This window comes from Apteryx rowi, unplaced genomic scaffold, assembly GCF_003343035.1.
Source record: "Apteryx rowi isolate R43461 unplaced genomic scaffold, aptRow1 scaffold_33, whole genome shotgun sequence".
In the NCBI taxonomy this organism is placed as follows: Eukaryota; Metazoa; Chordata; class Aves; order Apterygiformes; family Apterygidae; genus Apteryx; species Apteryx rowi.
In genome coordinates, this window is record NW_020449752.1 from 3,540,592 (window position 1) to 3,557,455 (window position 16,864).

General features: G+C 43.6%; 1 protein-coding gene across 4 annotated transcripts in view; it reads right to left on the reverse strand.

Moving 5' to 3' along the window:
* Positions 1 to 16,864, reverse strand: part of FLI1 (Fli-1 proto-oncogene, ETS transcription factor) — a 94,913-nt gene that overhangs the window by 8,135 nt on the left and 69,914 nt on the right. For all 4 annotated transcript variants that reach the window (XM_026071734.1, XM_026071736.1, XM_026071735.1 and 1 more), the window contains one exon: positions 13,217 to 13,285. In XM_026071734.1, the coding sequence (XP_025927519.1) occupies positions 13,217 to 13,285 (69 nt within the window). The remainder of the gene's footprint in view (positions 1 to 13,216; positions 13,286 to 16,864) is intronic.

Here is a 16,864-nt window from a genome sequence, read left to right on the forward strand (position 1 = left end):
AGGCCATCAGCTGGATAGATGATCATCATCCTCCTCCTCCAGATGGAGAAACTTTGGCACAGGGGAGAACTCTACTTTGCTCACAGTGTCACAGAGAAAGAGTGTAAAATGCATCTCCTGAGGGTTTTCTTTACTATTAAGTGACACTATTACAATCAGATGTGCTGGCCGGGTGTATATTGCTGTGGCTGCTTGGGCTTTAAAGGAGCAAGGCTTGGTCCTCCAGATGCATTTGGCTAAGCCTGTCCAAAATTATGTTCAAGTCATGAATCGTTCAAAAGCTCCCTGAATGGGTTGCCTTGTAGCGTACATTTTAGGTCTTAAAATGTCAGGTTAGAAGGATGGTATGCATGTGACTCAGCCCAGATTTAATCCAGGTTTAATGCACCTCAGATGAGCCCCTTTGCCTCACTTTTCCGCATATAGAATGGATGAATGGTCCTTCTCTATCCCACTGGAGTGTGGGCATATATATGGGCAGCCACAGTTGTCCTGTTATGATGAGACCTAGCTATGAGTATGATTTTGCAACGGTAAGAAGGGTTAAGCAAGACATTCAGCAATGCAGGCACTGCTATTGAAACAGCATGTTCACTCAGCTAGTGCAAGCTTCTCTTCTCTCTCTCTCTCTCTCTTACAAAAAATCAAATCCACTAAGCTATTTTTGTTTTGTTTTCACAAAAATTTGTGCAACGTGAAAGAACCACATCAGCCCTCCCGGCTTCCAGGCCCAGACTCTAAAGCTGAACGTGTTTAAAACAAAATGGAAAAGGCAGGGCCAGGGAACCTATCCAGAGACTCAAGTTTCTGCAAAAACAATATCGTTCTCAGGACCTGACGCCCAGTGGCTCAAAGAGATTCTACAGAACTCCAGCCAGACGGTTAGTTACAGGGAGAGTCTTATCTGTCATTAAAACCATTTCGATTTTACACCAAAACTTGCCGAGCTATGGAAATTCAATTAAAAGATTTGGACTGAGGTCCTCTTCTGGTGTAAATCAGCAAATAGCTACAGTGAAGTCAGGGGCCAATTTATACTAGCTAAGGATCAGGTCCCTAAGTCTGTTTTAGACTTAAAAGGCCCAGTGGAACAACAGTCCTATGACAAATGTGTGTTCAATACAAAATGGAATTAAAGAGCACAAAATAAATCATAGATGCTTTCAAGAAATGTCATTCTGCAGCTGTCTGGTTTATGTCCAGAAATTCCCCAGAATGAATGCATACTCTATTATGAGTAAGGTAAAGGATATTAATAATGCTTTGCACTTTCACAGCACCTTTCAACTAAAGGATCTCACAGCTTTGCAAACATTCACACTCACAGTGCGCCTGGGAAGAAGGTTAAATATCATTTTATTTATTTACTTGCATAAATGCACTTTCCTAAGGCTTTAGCTGCCTTTTCCAGATGAAGTGCCTTTCCCAGAAGTCAGACTGTGTGGAACAGACCATGTAGCACTGCTCTCTGGACCTCCTCTAACCTTTGTCTGTACTTTCTCACTCCGGGTCTCACCTCAGCTCCTATGCTGCCACCCGTGATGCTCTTTGGACTTTCTCATCCTCTGCCGTGTGCCTCCTCTTTCAAGCCTATTGATTCCCATGGAATCAGATGTAAATGTGAAATAATGCAACTGCTAGGCTATGCAGAAGGCTAGCAAAAGGCTCAGAGCATCTCAAAATCCCTGAAATCCAGACTGGGCCTTAGGCAGATTGTCCTATGAAGTTCCGGAGATGAGCTATACTATCCGTATCTCCGGAGTTTCTTCTTGTCAGACTGTCTGGTGCAACAAAGGAGGGCCATAATGTGAGGAAGAAGCTGATGAGTGTGCTCCAGGGATCCCCTTGATGAGTGTGTGGGACATGGAGGAGGAGAAAGGCTGCACATTATACTTGCATAAGTGTAGGAGGCACGTCATTGCAGTCAGGAAGATAAGGCAGGCTCCGCTGAACCACAGACCCACCTTTACACTTCCTCCCTCCCCATCTCCTTTTTTCTCATCTCACAGCTTGAATATTAGTTTGCTCTTGTTCCCAAAACCTCTGGATCATACTTGGCCTAAATAGCCTAATAAGCCCAAATATTATGGTGGGCTAGGGACAAATGGACAGTTACCCACAGGCCTATTTTCTAGGAAACCAGATTTAAAATCCCCACACAGATGTCCACGCCACAATGAAAACCTTCCCAGATGCCTCTCAGTCCTTTAAGCTTGAACGCAGTCCCATGAACAAGACATTAGGGAAGCTGTGTTTAAGATATGATGTATTAGAGACTAAATCCTCTCTCAAAAGCTTTAAAAAGTTTTTTTTTTTAATTAATAAATGGTCTTTTATAAATCTTAAAGCTTGGGGTGGGGAGAGAGATGCGAGGAGGGTTCAGCTGAACAATAGGCTCACAGTGCCTGGCCTTCCTGAGCTGCTCAGTGAGTGCTGACAGCCCCTTCATCCTGCTCCCTCCCGGGGAACCTTATTCAGTCAAACCAGATTCAGACACAAGTTCGTGCTGCTAGCCCTGATAAGGCTTTCCAGGGGAAGGACGGGCACTGGGCCTTTGATGCTTTTCAGGCCTCCTCGCTCTAGGATCGATACAGTGGGGCTGGCTCATGTGTGGACTAAACACTTAAAAGGCGCTAGAGGAAGATCTTATCCAAAATACTATCTCTATTGGTGTAGCAGCCCCTAATCCCCAGCCAGGTTGGGAAGGAAGAACATGGCATATTGCAATCGCTGGCAACAGCGGCAGCTCTTTGCAGCCAAGCACCATCCGCACTATGAACTGCTGGAGCTCACTGTCAAGGTGGGGAATGACTGGTCTGAACACTGGCTACCCTGTCAGACCCGGGAGCAGTGTCACATGGGGGTTAACGCCGTAGCCAGGGGACTGYGTGTCCAAACTGAACAGGGTCCTGAAATGTCATACTCTCTGTAACACGGCGGTGTCCAGATGCTGAGCTATGCCTGAGCAAATACTATCCCCATCACGTTTCCCATGCGAGGAGCCCTGGGAGGTATTACAGAGGCATCCAAGAAGTGCTAGAAATCACACTGTCACACAACAGGCCAAATCCCAATGGGGGACTGCAGAGCGGAGCATGCTTGAAATCTCCCAGCAAGCCTTCATCCCCTGAGATGGGATTCCTTCCCGGAGACAACTTTTATAGAAGTTGTCTGGGAATACATGTATGCAGCAAACTCACCAGGGCATCTAGGTTCCCCAGCGTGGTAGGTGCTAAGCAATAGAAAGAGGCCCCCAATTCCTGCCTAATGGAGCTGATACATCCAAAGAGATTAGTCAGCCAAAAGATGGAGTGGGATAAGAGCTAAGCTGACTTGTCTTAAATCATAGCGGCAGAGCTAGGAAGAAAATAAATGCAAGTCTCCCAAGTCCCAGGGGATCGTCTAACAGCTTACTTGTACTGCCTCTGTTTTCCTTTGAGATATGCTGGCAGCCTCTGGCCAAGTCTGTCATGTTGTCTCAGCTGAATAATAAAAATGGTAATAACTATAGTCATTTTGTCATCTTCTTTTGGATTCTTACCATGAGATCTTGAGGTGCTTTACAAAGAAAACCCAGTTTACCTTATTAAAAGAACCTGAAATACAGAAGGAATTGCTCCTGAATACCTTGTCTTATCTATTCTGAAAGACCACGGGGTCAACAGCTATAGTGGTTTAGGAAATGCAGGTACCTTATTTCCAGACAGGACTGGGCCATACAGATTTTGGTGATGGAAATCAGGGGAAGGAGAAGGCTGAAAATTTGAAATGGGCAATGGGATCTATGGGATTCTTCATGCAGAACACATTGTGGTTTGTGCAATGAGTCCTTCTGCTTCAGAAGGAAGAAAGATCCTGGCTTGGTGGCTGGAATTTAAATTAGTTTCTCTAAATGGGGAAAGCAGAACCAGGTGTCCTAGGGGAGCCAGACTTGTGATTAATCTAAGTGGTCACTTGGGGTCTATTTTGTGGCAAGTAGTTTAGAGAGAGAGAGAAAGGAGGGCATAGGGCCTCGCTGCTTTTCCTCACGAAGTGGGGTTGTGTGTAGTGGCTAGCATTGGCACTATTTGGGTATTTTGGAAAAGTCCCAGCGTAGGCACACGGGAACAAAAAACACTAGTGCTGCAAACCAAACATATAAGCGAGGCCTGCCAAGCTTCCAAGCGTCCAGCCCTCGCGCTCCCGTCATTTAACCTCCTGGAGTTCACATTGAAGAGGTGGGGTTGGGTTTAAAGCCAACTGGAGAGCAGAATCCCAGACTGTGGGTTTCTGGAGGGGTAAGAAAGCCAAAGACACCTCCGACTCCTCCTAGAAACATTAGATGCTTTGTTTTAAATGACGGCAGCAAACATAAAGATTATAGTCTCTTCCCAGGCCTGACTCAAAGGGTAGGTGCCAAATGCTCAGTCCATACAGAACTGGAGAGCAGAATGGGATGTGAAGAGTCCTATGGCCTGGTTAAAACTGCTGTAAGAGATGGTTCACACCAGCCACTAATTCACTTCTCATAAGATTAGCCCCATGGCATGCCCAGGTATGAGTTATTATGAGCTACGGTTGTCCAAACTGTGTTCACTGTCCTGGAATCGCACCCACAATACTGATTATCTTGCAGTGAATTACTTTTCAAATTACTATTTCTGCTAGTTATAATAATCTCCTAGAATGTAGTCCATATGTCGTGCTGTACCTCATTCACAACCAGCATTACTATGATTATTCTAATGATTTTGTAAGACTTTCCAGTACCTTCARGCCCCTGCTTCAAGCCCACAATGTCCTGCTCCTTGTGCTAAAGAAAGCTATCATTAACATCAGCAGTATAGGGATCAGATGTAGAATTAAGTAATTCTAAGTGTCTCCAGTAAACACTTTGCACTGGCTGAGTGCAAAAATAACTGTAAGCTACATCCACTTCAGTGTATCTGTTTTACTGCCACATTATCATATGATTTGTTTACTTTGCAATTTAAAAAAAAACATATTTATCATCAAACATCTCTACATTGCTACCGATCTGTTTTACAGATGACGAACTGACACACAGCGATCAAAGTCCAGGCTTGTAACACACACTCATTTTTTGAATCAAAGTCAACTCGAACAGAGTGAAAAGGGCCTAAGTAACTTGCTGGATTTACAGGAGAAATCTGTGGCAGAGCATGGAAGTGAGGAACAGCTTTAATGTGCTGACCACTGTGGAGGTGGCTGAGAGCCCTGGGTCTGCATTGCTGTGCCTATGGAAAGGCAAAACATAGCTATCAAACGTTTCCAGTTTAACTCCTATTCTAGATCCAGTTTGGGGTTAAAGTACCGTGATTCAAGCCCACTTATAATTTCCAGCATCAGCCAGGATCTGCAGTTTAATGATGTGCATGCACAAAACTAGAATTCGGGATTTTCAGAGGGGATTCATTCGGCTTGCGCAGCCAGGGGCATGCTTAGGGCATCGCAGATCCCTTCCGCAGCAGGTCACTCCTGCTCGTGATCGCTGATCCCTCTCCCTCATCGGGCATAACCTGGCAGGGTGACACGGAGGAGCTGCTTGCTCCATGTGGCCGTTCCAGAGCCTGCAGCGCTGCTCCCCCACTCAGAGGAGTGATCCTGCCTCCAAACCTTGGAGTCGCTCCCTATTTGCTTTGGGCCGTAGGCGACAGCCCCCAGTTGTGAGAGTGTGGCTAGAAAAACATCCCAGAGCCGTGCAGCGGTGGAACTTCCTGATTCATGTCTGAGTTACCCTGTGCAAAGCTTACAAAGACACATTATGAAGAAAAGGAGGAAGTACTGAGAGGTTTTTTTTGTTGCTTTTTTTAATATCGGCAGCAGAAGTCCCAATACACAGGCCATGATGAAGACTGAAGTACGTGTCCTAAGAATCCCTCCCAAAGCCAGCTTTGAAAAGCACTTTTCACTTAGCACATGCAGTCACATACACATTCCTGAGACATACCGTCTTGCATACACGTATAGCCACGTGTGTGCATGCACGCAGACAGGCATGCTCCTGTGCAGAGATGCAAACACTTGCATATACTGAAAGGCAAGTTTCTGAACACCCATTCCCACRTGTATACTCGCACTCATCCGAAAGAGAAACACATACCAAGGCAAACAGCACCGTGCAGTCGCAGAAACAGGAGAAAACCCGGCATGTTTGCAGCATACACTTATTGAAAAAGACACAAACACAAATGGAGAAGTAAGGAGAAAGAAAGGCATATTCATGGAGAAAAAAGCTAGACGCAGCATTACACACGTGAGAAAAGGGAAGAGAAGACACACATGCGCACACTTTGCAGCTAGTGTTTTTACAGCGGTTGCCCGTTTAACTCATTTTCAAGAAACAAATTTACTCTCGTCTTAGGAAACAGCCGAAGTGGTTCCAAGAGCTTTTTGAGGGAGGGACTGCACCCCAGCAAACGCGTAACCCACACACACGTGTGCAATAACATTGCTTGCAGTGCACCCTAGGCAAAAAAATAATAGCTCTTTTGCTGGGAGAAAAGGAAGGATAATGGTTACTTAGAAAGTGCTCCAGACAAGCTGTCAGGTTGAATTCAGAGAACTGGAGTCTACTCTGGGACAGCGCTGGCTCAGGGTGATCCCTTGTGAGTTGGGTTTCCTGCCTGCTACAGCTTAAAGACAACGATTCTTTGTTTCCAGTTTTTCTGGTGAAAAAACACACGGCTGCCTCCGAAGAGGGTCAGGGAGAAAGCAGACAAAACACTAACTCTGGAATTTCAAAGGAAAACAATTAAAAAAAAGAAAGAAAAAAGAAAAAAACAAGAGCGCTAGCTACTGTCTCTCCTGAAATCATAAATCCCTGGTTTGGCCACACAGTCGCAATAACGAGAAACACCAAAAAAGCCTCCCGTCTTGCTGCTACGGAGCTAAATATGACTAAGGGGTATTTCATCACCAGGCACACAAATATCATCAACAAATGTTGTAGCATGTACAGGCAATTATGAATACGACTGGAGGACTTACAACCTTTCCTGCAAACCGGGGGCCTTACCGGCACGCTAGAAAGAGCGGTTTACTAGAACTGGTCGATATTTTTCGAATGACAGCCTCGTAGAACTGAARAATGGCCTTTTTAAGAGAGGAGTTTTATGCAGGAATTTGAGCCTGTTTTCCTGTGGGAGCCATGCTTATGCAATCGTGCTGCTCGTGTGTCTGTTTTAGCCTCTCCCGCCAGCCCCCAAAGCGTTTGGACCTGTCACCCRGTTGCCACCAAATTTGACAAGGTGGAGAGGTGGGGGGGGGGGGTTGCAAGTTCCTGCCTGTTTAAGGGAAACTGGTGGGGAAAGAGGAGAGAGCTTGCAGCCCCCGACTGGGAGAAAAGCAGCAGCACAAACTCGTATTTTATTAGATACCAGAGAATCTGCATGAGCGAGAGCTTATGAATGCTCTAGCATCAGCCAAGTCTTCCTGTAGGCGCTCATATTGAACGTGGGTTGCAAACCAAAGAAAACCAGGCTACTTTTGTTTCAGTGCTCACTGATYTGTTTATCTTTTAATTTGCCAACTTTGAGCAAGATGTGGAAGAAAACACCCGTTATACCCAAGCAAACAACCTTATTGTCCACACAAACACTTTTGTAACGCAAGCCTACGCACCTAATAGCTACTAGCCATCATTACCAAGACTAAATCCTTAAAACTAGTCTCCTACATCCACATTCACCTATTCACATACTACTCGCATCCTTCCTTCTTTGAAATCTTGGATCGTGCATCAGCCTTTCCTGTGGCCTTCTGCAAAGGTTGCTTGAATTTAGGTTGGATTTACGAGACTTTGGGCTACCTCTGATTTACCACTATTCTAAGCTAATTATATTGCCTTAGGCTGGGACTAAAGTCTGCAGGGGACAATGCTGGAGAAGGACTAAGACCCTGGCTGCGTGCAGCATTTTAAACAAGGCAATATGTAACCTGCAATCCAGAAGCAAACAGCCAGAGCCACTCCACTGAATCCTTGCACACGACACATTGCTATGGCCCTCATCAGCCAAGCCTTCCTTCGTCCCACGCTGACCCCTCGCTGCTCAAAAACCACCTGTTTATCTGCATGTATGACAAAGCATTACATACACAACACCAGATACCTATGCACRCTTGCTTAGGCACGTGTAATTTGGCACATCAACACATAACAATTCTGCCTGTTTGGAGACGGACGGCACTAGCCTGCTAAGAGCTCGGCACTTGGCCTCCACTCCTGTACAGCATTTAGGCTTGTGTATTAACCATGTGAGTTATGCAGACGCAGACATGCTTAAAAATAAGCATGGACTTAAAAAGTGTGTTGGACTGAGGCCAGAAAGCTCACAACCATACAGGACACAGCACTTTGGCCTTCAAAATGCTCTCGTATGTGAATAACTTTCCATTTCCCTATGGAAACCTACTTAACCAACACCATTCTGAAGGCGAGCGATTTAAAATCTCCGTGGACCTGAGCAGATAATGTAGTCTCAGATTCTCCTCCTGCGTCTCCAGAACCTACAGTAGGTCAGTCATTCCTCCACACAGTCACGGAAAACGAAACAGACCATCTCTCCAGTAGAGCCCTGGGAGCGGGACACAAATCTTTCCATTCAGCAATGAGAGCAACCTCGTTTCATTTTCCAGAAAATTGTGCTCTAGCCAAAAAATACTGGTGATTTTCATTAGAGCAATTTATTTCTCAAAGGCAGCTGAAGACAATTTGTACCAATGACGCTAAATACCATACTTTTGAGTGTTTATGAGGCTGAGGAGCAAAGAAGCTCAGGCAGTAATGAGAGTGCTTTGAACACCGCAGAAGGATTCTACCTACATGATCCAAGAACAAAACGAATATGTTTTATGCACCATCTAAACTGACAGTATCTGCTACTGCCATGAAAGCAGTTTAACTCTCCTACAGCAGTGCGTCAGGTTCTTCTGGCATGTCTGTAGAGCTGGCATTGCAGAAGAGAAGTGAGAGGGAGAGGAAAATGGAAGGAAAAAGGGGGTAAGTCTCCAGCTGCAACTAACCGAGACAGTTCTGCTGTCTCCAGAGCCATGGCGTGAAACCCTGTCGTGTGACAGCAGTGTTACCCTTGCTAGCTTGGGCCTCCGGTGCTCTGCGCCCGGAGCAGCTATGCTGCGGTCTGGGCTATCGCATGGAGTATTGCTCCTGGGCGACGTTGTCCCCGCTGCGGCTACAGAACATGCCCTGCCGAGTCACGCAACAAGCTGGGGAGAGGGTAGCAGCCACAGGCTGCCTCCATCCCAGCTTCTGAAACATGTGCACCCGTCCATGCTGCAGCCGTACCTTTTTTTTGCCATGGAGATTGGTTTTTACAGTGTGCGGATGGACTATGATGCATAAAGCATAGTGTAACCATACGCAAATAGCATGCATTTCCCCCTGGAATTTGCAAAATTACAACAAACAGGTTATTTGTATTCATTATGCGATGTTAGAGAATGTACAAGAAAAATTAGAGTAGGAGTGAAGAAAACTACTTTTTTTTCCTGTCTCTGACATGTATTATATTATTCCATCACGACCTCTGCTCTGCTTTGGAAYCCTCAAGGAGAAGTGGCTAGAAAAGTTTGCTTATATCTGTTTTCATTTCATAGGGGTGGGGAGAAGAAGAAAATAAATTTACAGGATTGATAGATTAAAGATGCACTAACATAAAAAATCACATTTAACATTTTGAGGAGCTAAGGAGACAAGAAAATTTCTTATGAAAAAATTGATGATTTTTAATCTGAAATTCCTCTTTCAAAGGAACACCATCATCTCAGAGCCAACCCATTGAAAGACTTAAAAGGAAGCAAGGAAAAACCTTGTTGTCTAACAGGCTAGACCGAGGCTAAGGAGTTCCAAGTCCAGTTTTATGTCCATCAGAAATTTTTTGTGTGATACTGGACAAGATATTGCACTCTGCCCCCCAGTTCCTTATCTGTCAGCCTGTAATGTTCACATGTCTTTTATCCTGCCATCTTATCTCACTAATAATATTTGGAGCATGAATCAGTTTCAGTAGTTGACATGGGTCACTATATCCTAGAAYAGCATGCAAATGTTAAGTGCATGCAGAGGTAATTCCTGCATTGTAGGAAAAGATGAAAGAGGAATATCTGGGATTTCAGCATTTCTGTGATAGTTCATAACTTTTATTTGAATATCCCATGGGGGTGTATAGTCCTGTATTGGCACATGATGAACGTACCATGTAAGGTAAAAGCGCCTAGCTGACAGAAACCAAATGCAAGGTTCTATCTGCTGCACTACAGAAACACACTTGAGGGCAGTAAAAACGGAGGGAGGGGAGGAACATTTTCTCCCTCAAATTTCTTTCTGCTTGAGGGACCCTAGGCCCAACTTGCAAAGATAAAGGGTATAAAAAAATTTCAGAGGAGTGCAATTTTACCCAGAGCATTTCTCTTTAATAAAAATCTCAGCTTTCTTCCCTTTATTTCTAGCAATACCTAGCCTGAGACAGAAAGAGCACAGTCTTGGATGTGTGCATATGTTTATGAGCGAAATAGTGGGGAGCACGTGCATGTGTGTCTGCTTTATTCAAATAGGTCCTAGCCAAGCTTTTATTAATTTTAAATAGATGACTGTGAGTGCAGAAAGAGTCAGTCACAGAAAAGCCTGAATGGCTTTGTCTCTGTAATGTACTATATTTTATCAACTAATGCCTGTCTTGCAGAGAGAGAGAGCAGCATGCCAGGGAACAGACAGCTCAAGTGGATGGTTATAGGTTGGACAAAAGAAGTTGCTGCAAAAAGCAGCACTGATATTGTGTCCAGGGTCCAAGACAGATGTTGGAGATGAAATGCAGCGTGGTGCAGCGAGAGAAGCGCTGGCTCCAAGAGCACTGCTAGTCAATGAAGCAGCCAGATGCACTGAGCAGGAGCTTGTTAATCGTGTGATCGCAGTTTGCTGTAGCCTTTCAGGGAAATAGGGGTTTTGTCCCTCTCTCCAGCTGCTTAAATAAAAGACTTTCTGCCTTCTCCCACTGTCCATTGAAATACAAACTCATGGCTCATCAATGAAACCATGTTGTCCTAAAACTGTTTACTGCTAGGCAAAAAAAACTGTCTCAGAACGAGAGCAGTCTGCTTCTAGCTGGATTATCTCATATTTGAGATTTCACACTTTTCACTAAAGTTTTTCGAATGGAAGAGCTGAATGAGCTGAGTTCAGTGAATGAAGCCAACGTTCCTGTGGTTACACGAGGGGAAGGAAGACCAAACTCAAGGCTCCTAATCCTAGGCACCATGGAAGAAAGTCATAGAGCACAGGGCAGAATTTCTGGTCTTTAACTCACTACTTGTTCTTTATCAAGTCAACTATCTCTCTGTGACTTACTTATCTAGATAAGGGATGTGCGTCATACCCACCACACCAACTCTCATAATTTTATCATGACTGAGAATCCAGGTTTTCATTAAGAATAAGAAAAAAGAAAAAGACTATAACTGCAGAAGAAAACTTTGAAAAAGCTGACTGAAGGATATACAAATACAAATGGCTCCAAAGCCTCAAGGAAGCATGTGATTAGCTTTTAAACCTCAAGGTTTTTAAACTCCATCTACATGATCTGTGAATCTTCAGAATTTCTAATGGCATAAAAACTGCCGTAGCTGAGTGATATTTTGAAGACAAAGATTAAAAGTTCAGTAATTAAAATACTGGCCTATATTTTAATCCTTTTGTTCTTTAGTTAGAAACTCACAAATGTTTTATTCCCAAGTTTCATTAGTAGCAAAAACAGTCGTAGCAGATGCCAACACTGTCAACAGCAGCTCCTGCCTCTTGATAGACAAGCGCTACTTGGAAGTGGCTTGAGTACCACTAATCATATACATAGCACAGAGGGGACATCCCAAACCAGAGGAGGGAACATCTCTTCCCCTCCTTCTCCCACACCTCATTTTCTTCTTTCAATAACTGAATCATTGCAGGATCTCTGGAAATAAAAGAGCTCAGTGTAGTGAGCACCTTTTCATGGCCTACAATGCCAGCCAGCAGCCAGGTCTCTTTGTGCCAAAAGGTTATTGCTAGGAGGAGAGAATACATTTATAAAGGTGCATTTGGCATACAAACATAATCTATGTGTGTATGCTGATGAGGCAAAGAGCAAACACTACTTCTGTAGCTTGGAAAAGGCCCTACGTACATTTTTAAAAAAAGAATGTTATGAAAAGAAATTGTAATTAGATTCAAGCTCTTTTACTGATAGCAAGGTGTAATCAATAGCCTGCCAGGGAGACCTGTGTTTTTCAAAAGAGCACCTAAATAAGGCAACTAAGATGATACAGGTTAAAAAAGGAAAAAAGAGTCCAGGACTGTACTGAGTTTTTCCTAGCTCCCAGTCCTAGTTTTTAGCAGGATACTTAGGCTCATCTGAAAAGCCCTGCAAAACTTTTGATCAACATGAGTGTTGAGAACCTCTCTAATAGAACATATCAAAGCCCTAGCTGGATTTTGATACAGTTTTGATAAACGAAAGCGATGCTCTCTAAGCGATGCTCTAGAGAAACAGAAAAAAGTGGAGGAGGGAATTGTTTGGGGGAAACTGTAAACAAATCACAGAATTTCCATTGGCCAAAAAGAAAACTCTCAACAATTTTATTTTGGGTCAACTTAAGCATTTAAATTATTTTAAAGTCTTAAATACAATGCTAAATTTGGGAATCAACTGTTATTTGAAAAGAAAAGTCAAAATGTTCCAAAATGAAAGCGTCAAAAAGATACATGTGACGTTCTTCTCTGCTCATTGAAACTACCTGCCAGATTCATGAATTGTTTTTGAAGACCTAAGTGGCCGTTATTCAGTAATGGGATTTATTGTGAGAAAATTTTATCCTGCTCAACTACAAACTCACTTAGAGAGAAATACTGTCTCAGTCCTTGCTATATGGAATACCTGAGATTTAAACTGTTTCACATAAAGAACAAAGCATGCAATCAGTTCATCAACTCAGTAATACATAAGTGTAAAAATGACAAATATATATCTTATGCAACAGTAGTGGACGGTAAAAGCAGATATGTGGATTTCAGCACGAATGTGAATTACTCCATTTTAACCATGTTGTCCATGCATAAGAGATCATGACATTTTCATGCCAATGATATTAAAAAAAAGTCTACTTTTAACCCAATCAAAAATATACTGAGAATACAGGAAGCCAGGGCATTTATATACAAAAGACTGACCTTCTTTGGTGGCAAGACGTGAGGAAGCCTCTGTGTGGGATGGAGTATTGTAGGCCAGCAATGAGCTACCTGTAATTAAAAGAAAAGGAGTTATTGCAGATTGAATATAGTTTGTCAGTGGGGGAACAATGCATGCAAGCAGAAAATGCTGTCACTAGGACGTAAATACCAAATTTTGCAAGCAGCTGGGCTCACAGTTTCCATGGTGGATATGAAGTTCTTCTTAAAGTGTGGTAGCCATATATCACACGTGTGTTACTGACTGTAGAGCAATGAACAAAGTTGTAACCTGCATTAGGTGTCCAAGTGGGAGCTGAATTCTTTAGGAAATCATACTGACTGTGCCTCCTCACTCCCTGGTAATCCTGAATTGTGATCCCTTATGGAAATCCATTCTTCAGTGAATGCATCATTAAACACACCTAGTCAGCAGGACTTCCTACGCCTGCTAATGATTACTGCATGACATGGCTCCGAGGGCTCTGCCATTCCTACATCTAGACTGTTGGATGTCTCTCTTTCTCCTTGTGACTTGCGTGTTGAAACTGTAAGCCCTTTGCAGCACGGATTCTCTCTTTACATAGATAAGAAGAGACCCGAAGACCTGAGTTCTGTTCCTTGCCAGCAGGACTTATTTGGTGACCTTCCCCCCTTTCTGACTGTTTCTCCACTTGCAAATCTAAATAAAGACATTTGCTTCCTTCACAGAGTGCTTTGAGGTCCTCTGTTGAAAACTGCTATAAAAGGGTAAGGTATAGGTATATAGTATAGGTATATAGTATAGGTATAGTATATTTATGTAGAAATGCCATGAATTGCACTGTTGGGATTTGAACATTTTTAGTGGCACATGCTTGGTTTTGGGCTTACAGCTGCACAAATCTGATCAGTATTCCAGCATCTTTTATGATCTGTGGGGTTTGACAGTAGCTTTCTTGATTCAGGGGGGCCTTTCTGTCCAGCCCCATCTTGAAACAAAAATATTGCAGAGGAACACAAAGAAGAACCCATTGGAAGGATTTCTGCTTTGCACTGTCTACAGTGGAAATGTTTCTTTCGAAGCGTTTCACTTTGATTCCTCTGCAAACTCCTCTGGAAATGGAGGAGGAGGCCCTGTGAGCTCTTGGAAGCCAGCATGTAATACACATTTCATGGTTGTCTAGTTATATGTATTTACCCTGCATAATCTTGTGGGCTCACTTTTCACACAGACCTTTGAAAGTTTCCACTGCATCAGGTGGTGATGTTTGTAATGAGGCCCAGCGCCTTTTCCAGTTAAGGACTGATGATTAAACTGGAGCAGGGCAGCAACCTTGGCGTGGATGGGTATGGATGAGAAGTGCTCTTACAGACACTTTCTGTTGTTCATGCCTACACATCCCTCTGTTCAGGGAGATTCTGTCCCATTTAAGGTACTTCCTAGACCTGGTCCTAAGCAAAGCACAACAAACCGTAGATTTCTGTGTACGATATGTGCCCCTGAACATCTCCAGATTCTATGGCAGGACTAAGAATGCCATTTTTGCAGGTACTATAATATTAACTGATCAGGATCTTGTGACTAAGCCACACAGTCTCAATATTCCTCTAATTCACATGATCCCAAATAGCACTAACCTCACCTGCCCCTCAGCAGTATTCACAGTATGCCTTGCTGTCCTGTGAGAACTGAGGATTAAGCAGTTGCCTGCCAGAAGTAATAGCTATTGCAGGTGCTGGCTTTTATTAGCCCTGTGTTTGTATGGATTTCTTTTCTTCCCCCAGTACAAACAAAACCAAAGATGTGCACAAACCAGCGTATACACAAAGGCAGAAGGTGTTGGAAACCAGGGCTTTGCTAGCTCAGAAAACAAAACCTGCTCACATGAGGTGGAGGATGGATGCTAGCAGATGCTGCAAGACAGGGGGTGTTTCAAAAGATCAGGTTGGATAACATGGCAAATTGGGAGGGAAAGAATGCAAAGAGATCCCAAGGACATCTTGACTGTGAAGGTCACAGATAGCTATAGTGAGTGATATAAATATTGAGAGGGACTGGCTGGTCTTTTGCTGCTGCTGGAGGAATGCAACAGTTTTGTCCACCTAACTCATGGTTTTATTAGATGGCTTCTGGCTTTGGTATTTCTTTCTTGAGTATCTGCAGGAAACTCCTGTTCCCTACTCTCTCCTTTTCAGGTTAATTTGAACTAGATCCTGAATGCAAAGCCCAGCCCAGCTTGCCCCAGCCAGACATGGAAGTGCTGGGGAATTCAGAAATGCAGTTTGCTATGACTAAATAGGCTGCAAATGCCTGGTTGCACTGACTGGCTAAGAAGTGGGGGTGGGGTGGCGAATAGCACTGAATAAGCTTGTAAGATCAACCTATAGCTACTTTATGCTAAAAAATGCAGTCCAAGCCACTGGAAAGGGATGGCGCCTCCCCCAGTTTAATTGCTAAAAGTTCTCACCTTTGCCCGCCAGTCTGAGGTTTCTGGTGGGAACACCACAGAAAAGGAAATGTGTTTCCTATTAAGGGTTTTCAATGAAGAAGGAAAGGAGAGAAAGCCAGGGAGACAGATCAGGACAGAGAGAAGCAGACAGACAGAGGCCAGGCTGCTCCCTCCCTTACTCTGATCATTCTTGGGCAAAACTCTGGCTGTGATGAATTTTCTTTTTGTTCTTATTCCCCCCCTACCCTGCACTGGGCCAGTGATAGCTTAAATAAAATCAGCACTTTCTGGAAACACTGGGATTAGTAATTAAGTGCAAGGCTATTCTCCTATAATTAATACCAAACACATTATCTTATGGTTCCGCCCATCTTTTCCTTTCTTCTTATATTTCTTTTGTATTAATTAAAAAGGGAGATGGAAAGAGAATGAAAAACAGACAAGGAGAGTTCTTTCGCCAGGAAGCCTTCCCTCTCACAGGCAGCGCATCCTTTTGAGATGCAGGAATATCTTGGTTTCACAATCTTGAAGCCTATTTAACCTGGGAGTGTTTTTTATCCTGCCCTTATGGAGGCTGTGTGGACTTCCCCCCCGTCCCACGGTAGAATCAGGGTTCCAGTGCTTTTAGCACTGAAGTTTTGTTTGGCATTAATATATGAGTCAAAACCACAAAGCAGTTTTCTGCTTCTACCTTTAACCACGGTCTTATTCTTTCCCCTTCATCCTCTTTTCTTTTGCACACACCGCATACAACTGACCCCCTGTGACTACAGAGGAAAAGGATGGGAGGTGACAGTTCAGGCTTCTTTTGATGTTCATCCCAAACATAGCATGAAAACATCTAAATCTCCCTTCCCACTGCCCACTGACTGAATGGAGAAGATTCACCAGGCAGACTGTGTTTGAAAAAGATACCGGCACAGCAGTCAGTCAGTCTGGAGTCTGAAGGTACAGAAAAATGAATGAGAAGCAGAAAAGGACAAGGCATGGCTTAAGTTTGACTTAATCATCACAATTCCAGGCACGAAACTGGAAGAAACCCTTAAAGAAAGATGGTCTCTTAGGGAAAAAGAATAGTGTATTTCTTTGGGAGCCTCAGAAGGATAGYGTGTGCTGCAGAACTGTGTTCTGCAGGTCTGAAATTTCCTAAATATCAGAGACTTCTGAATTTCTGACTCGAGTTTGATAGATTATGAAAATGGGAAACAACTGCCCAATT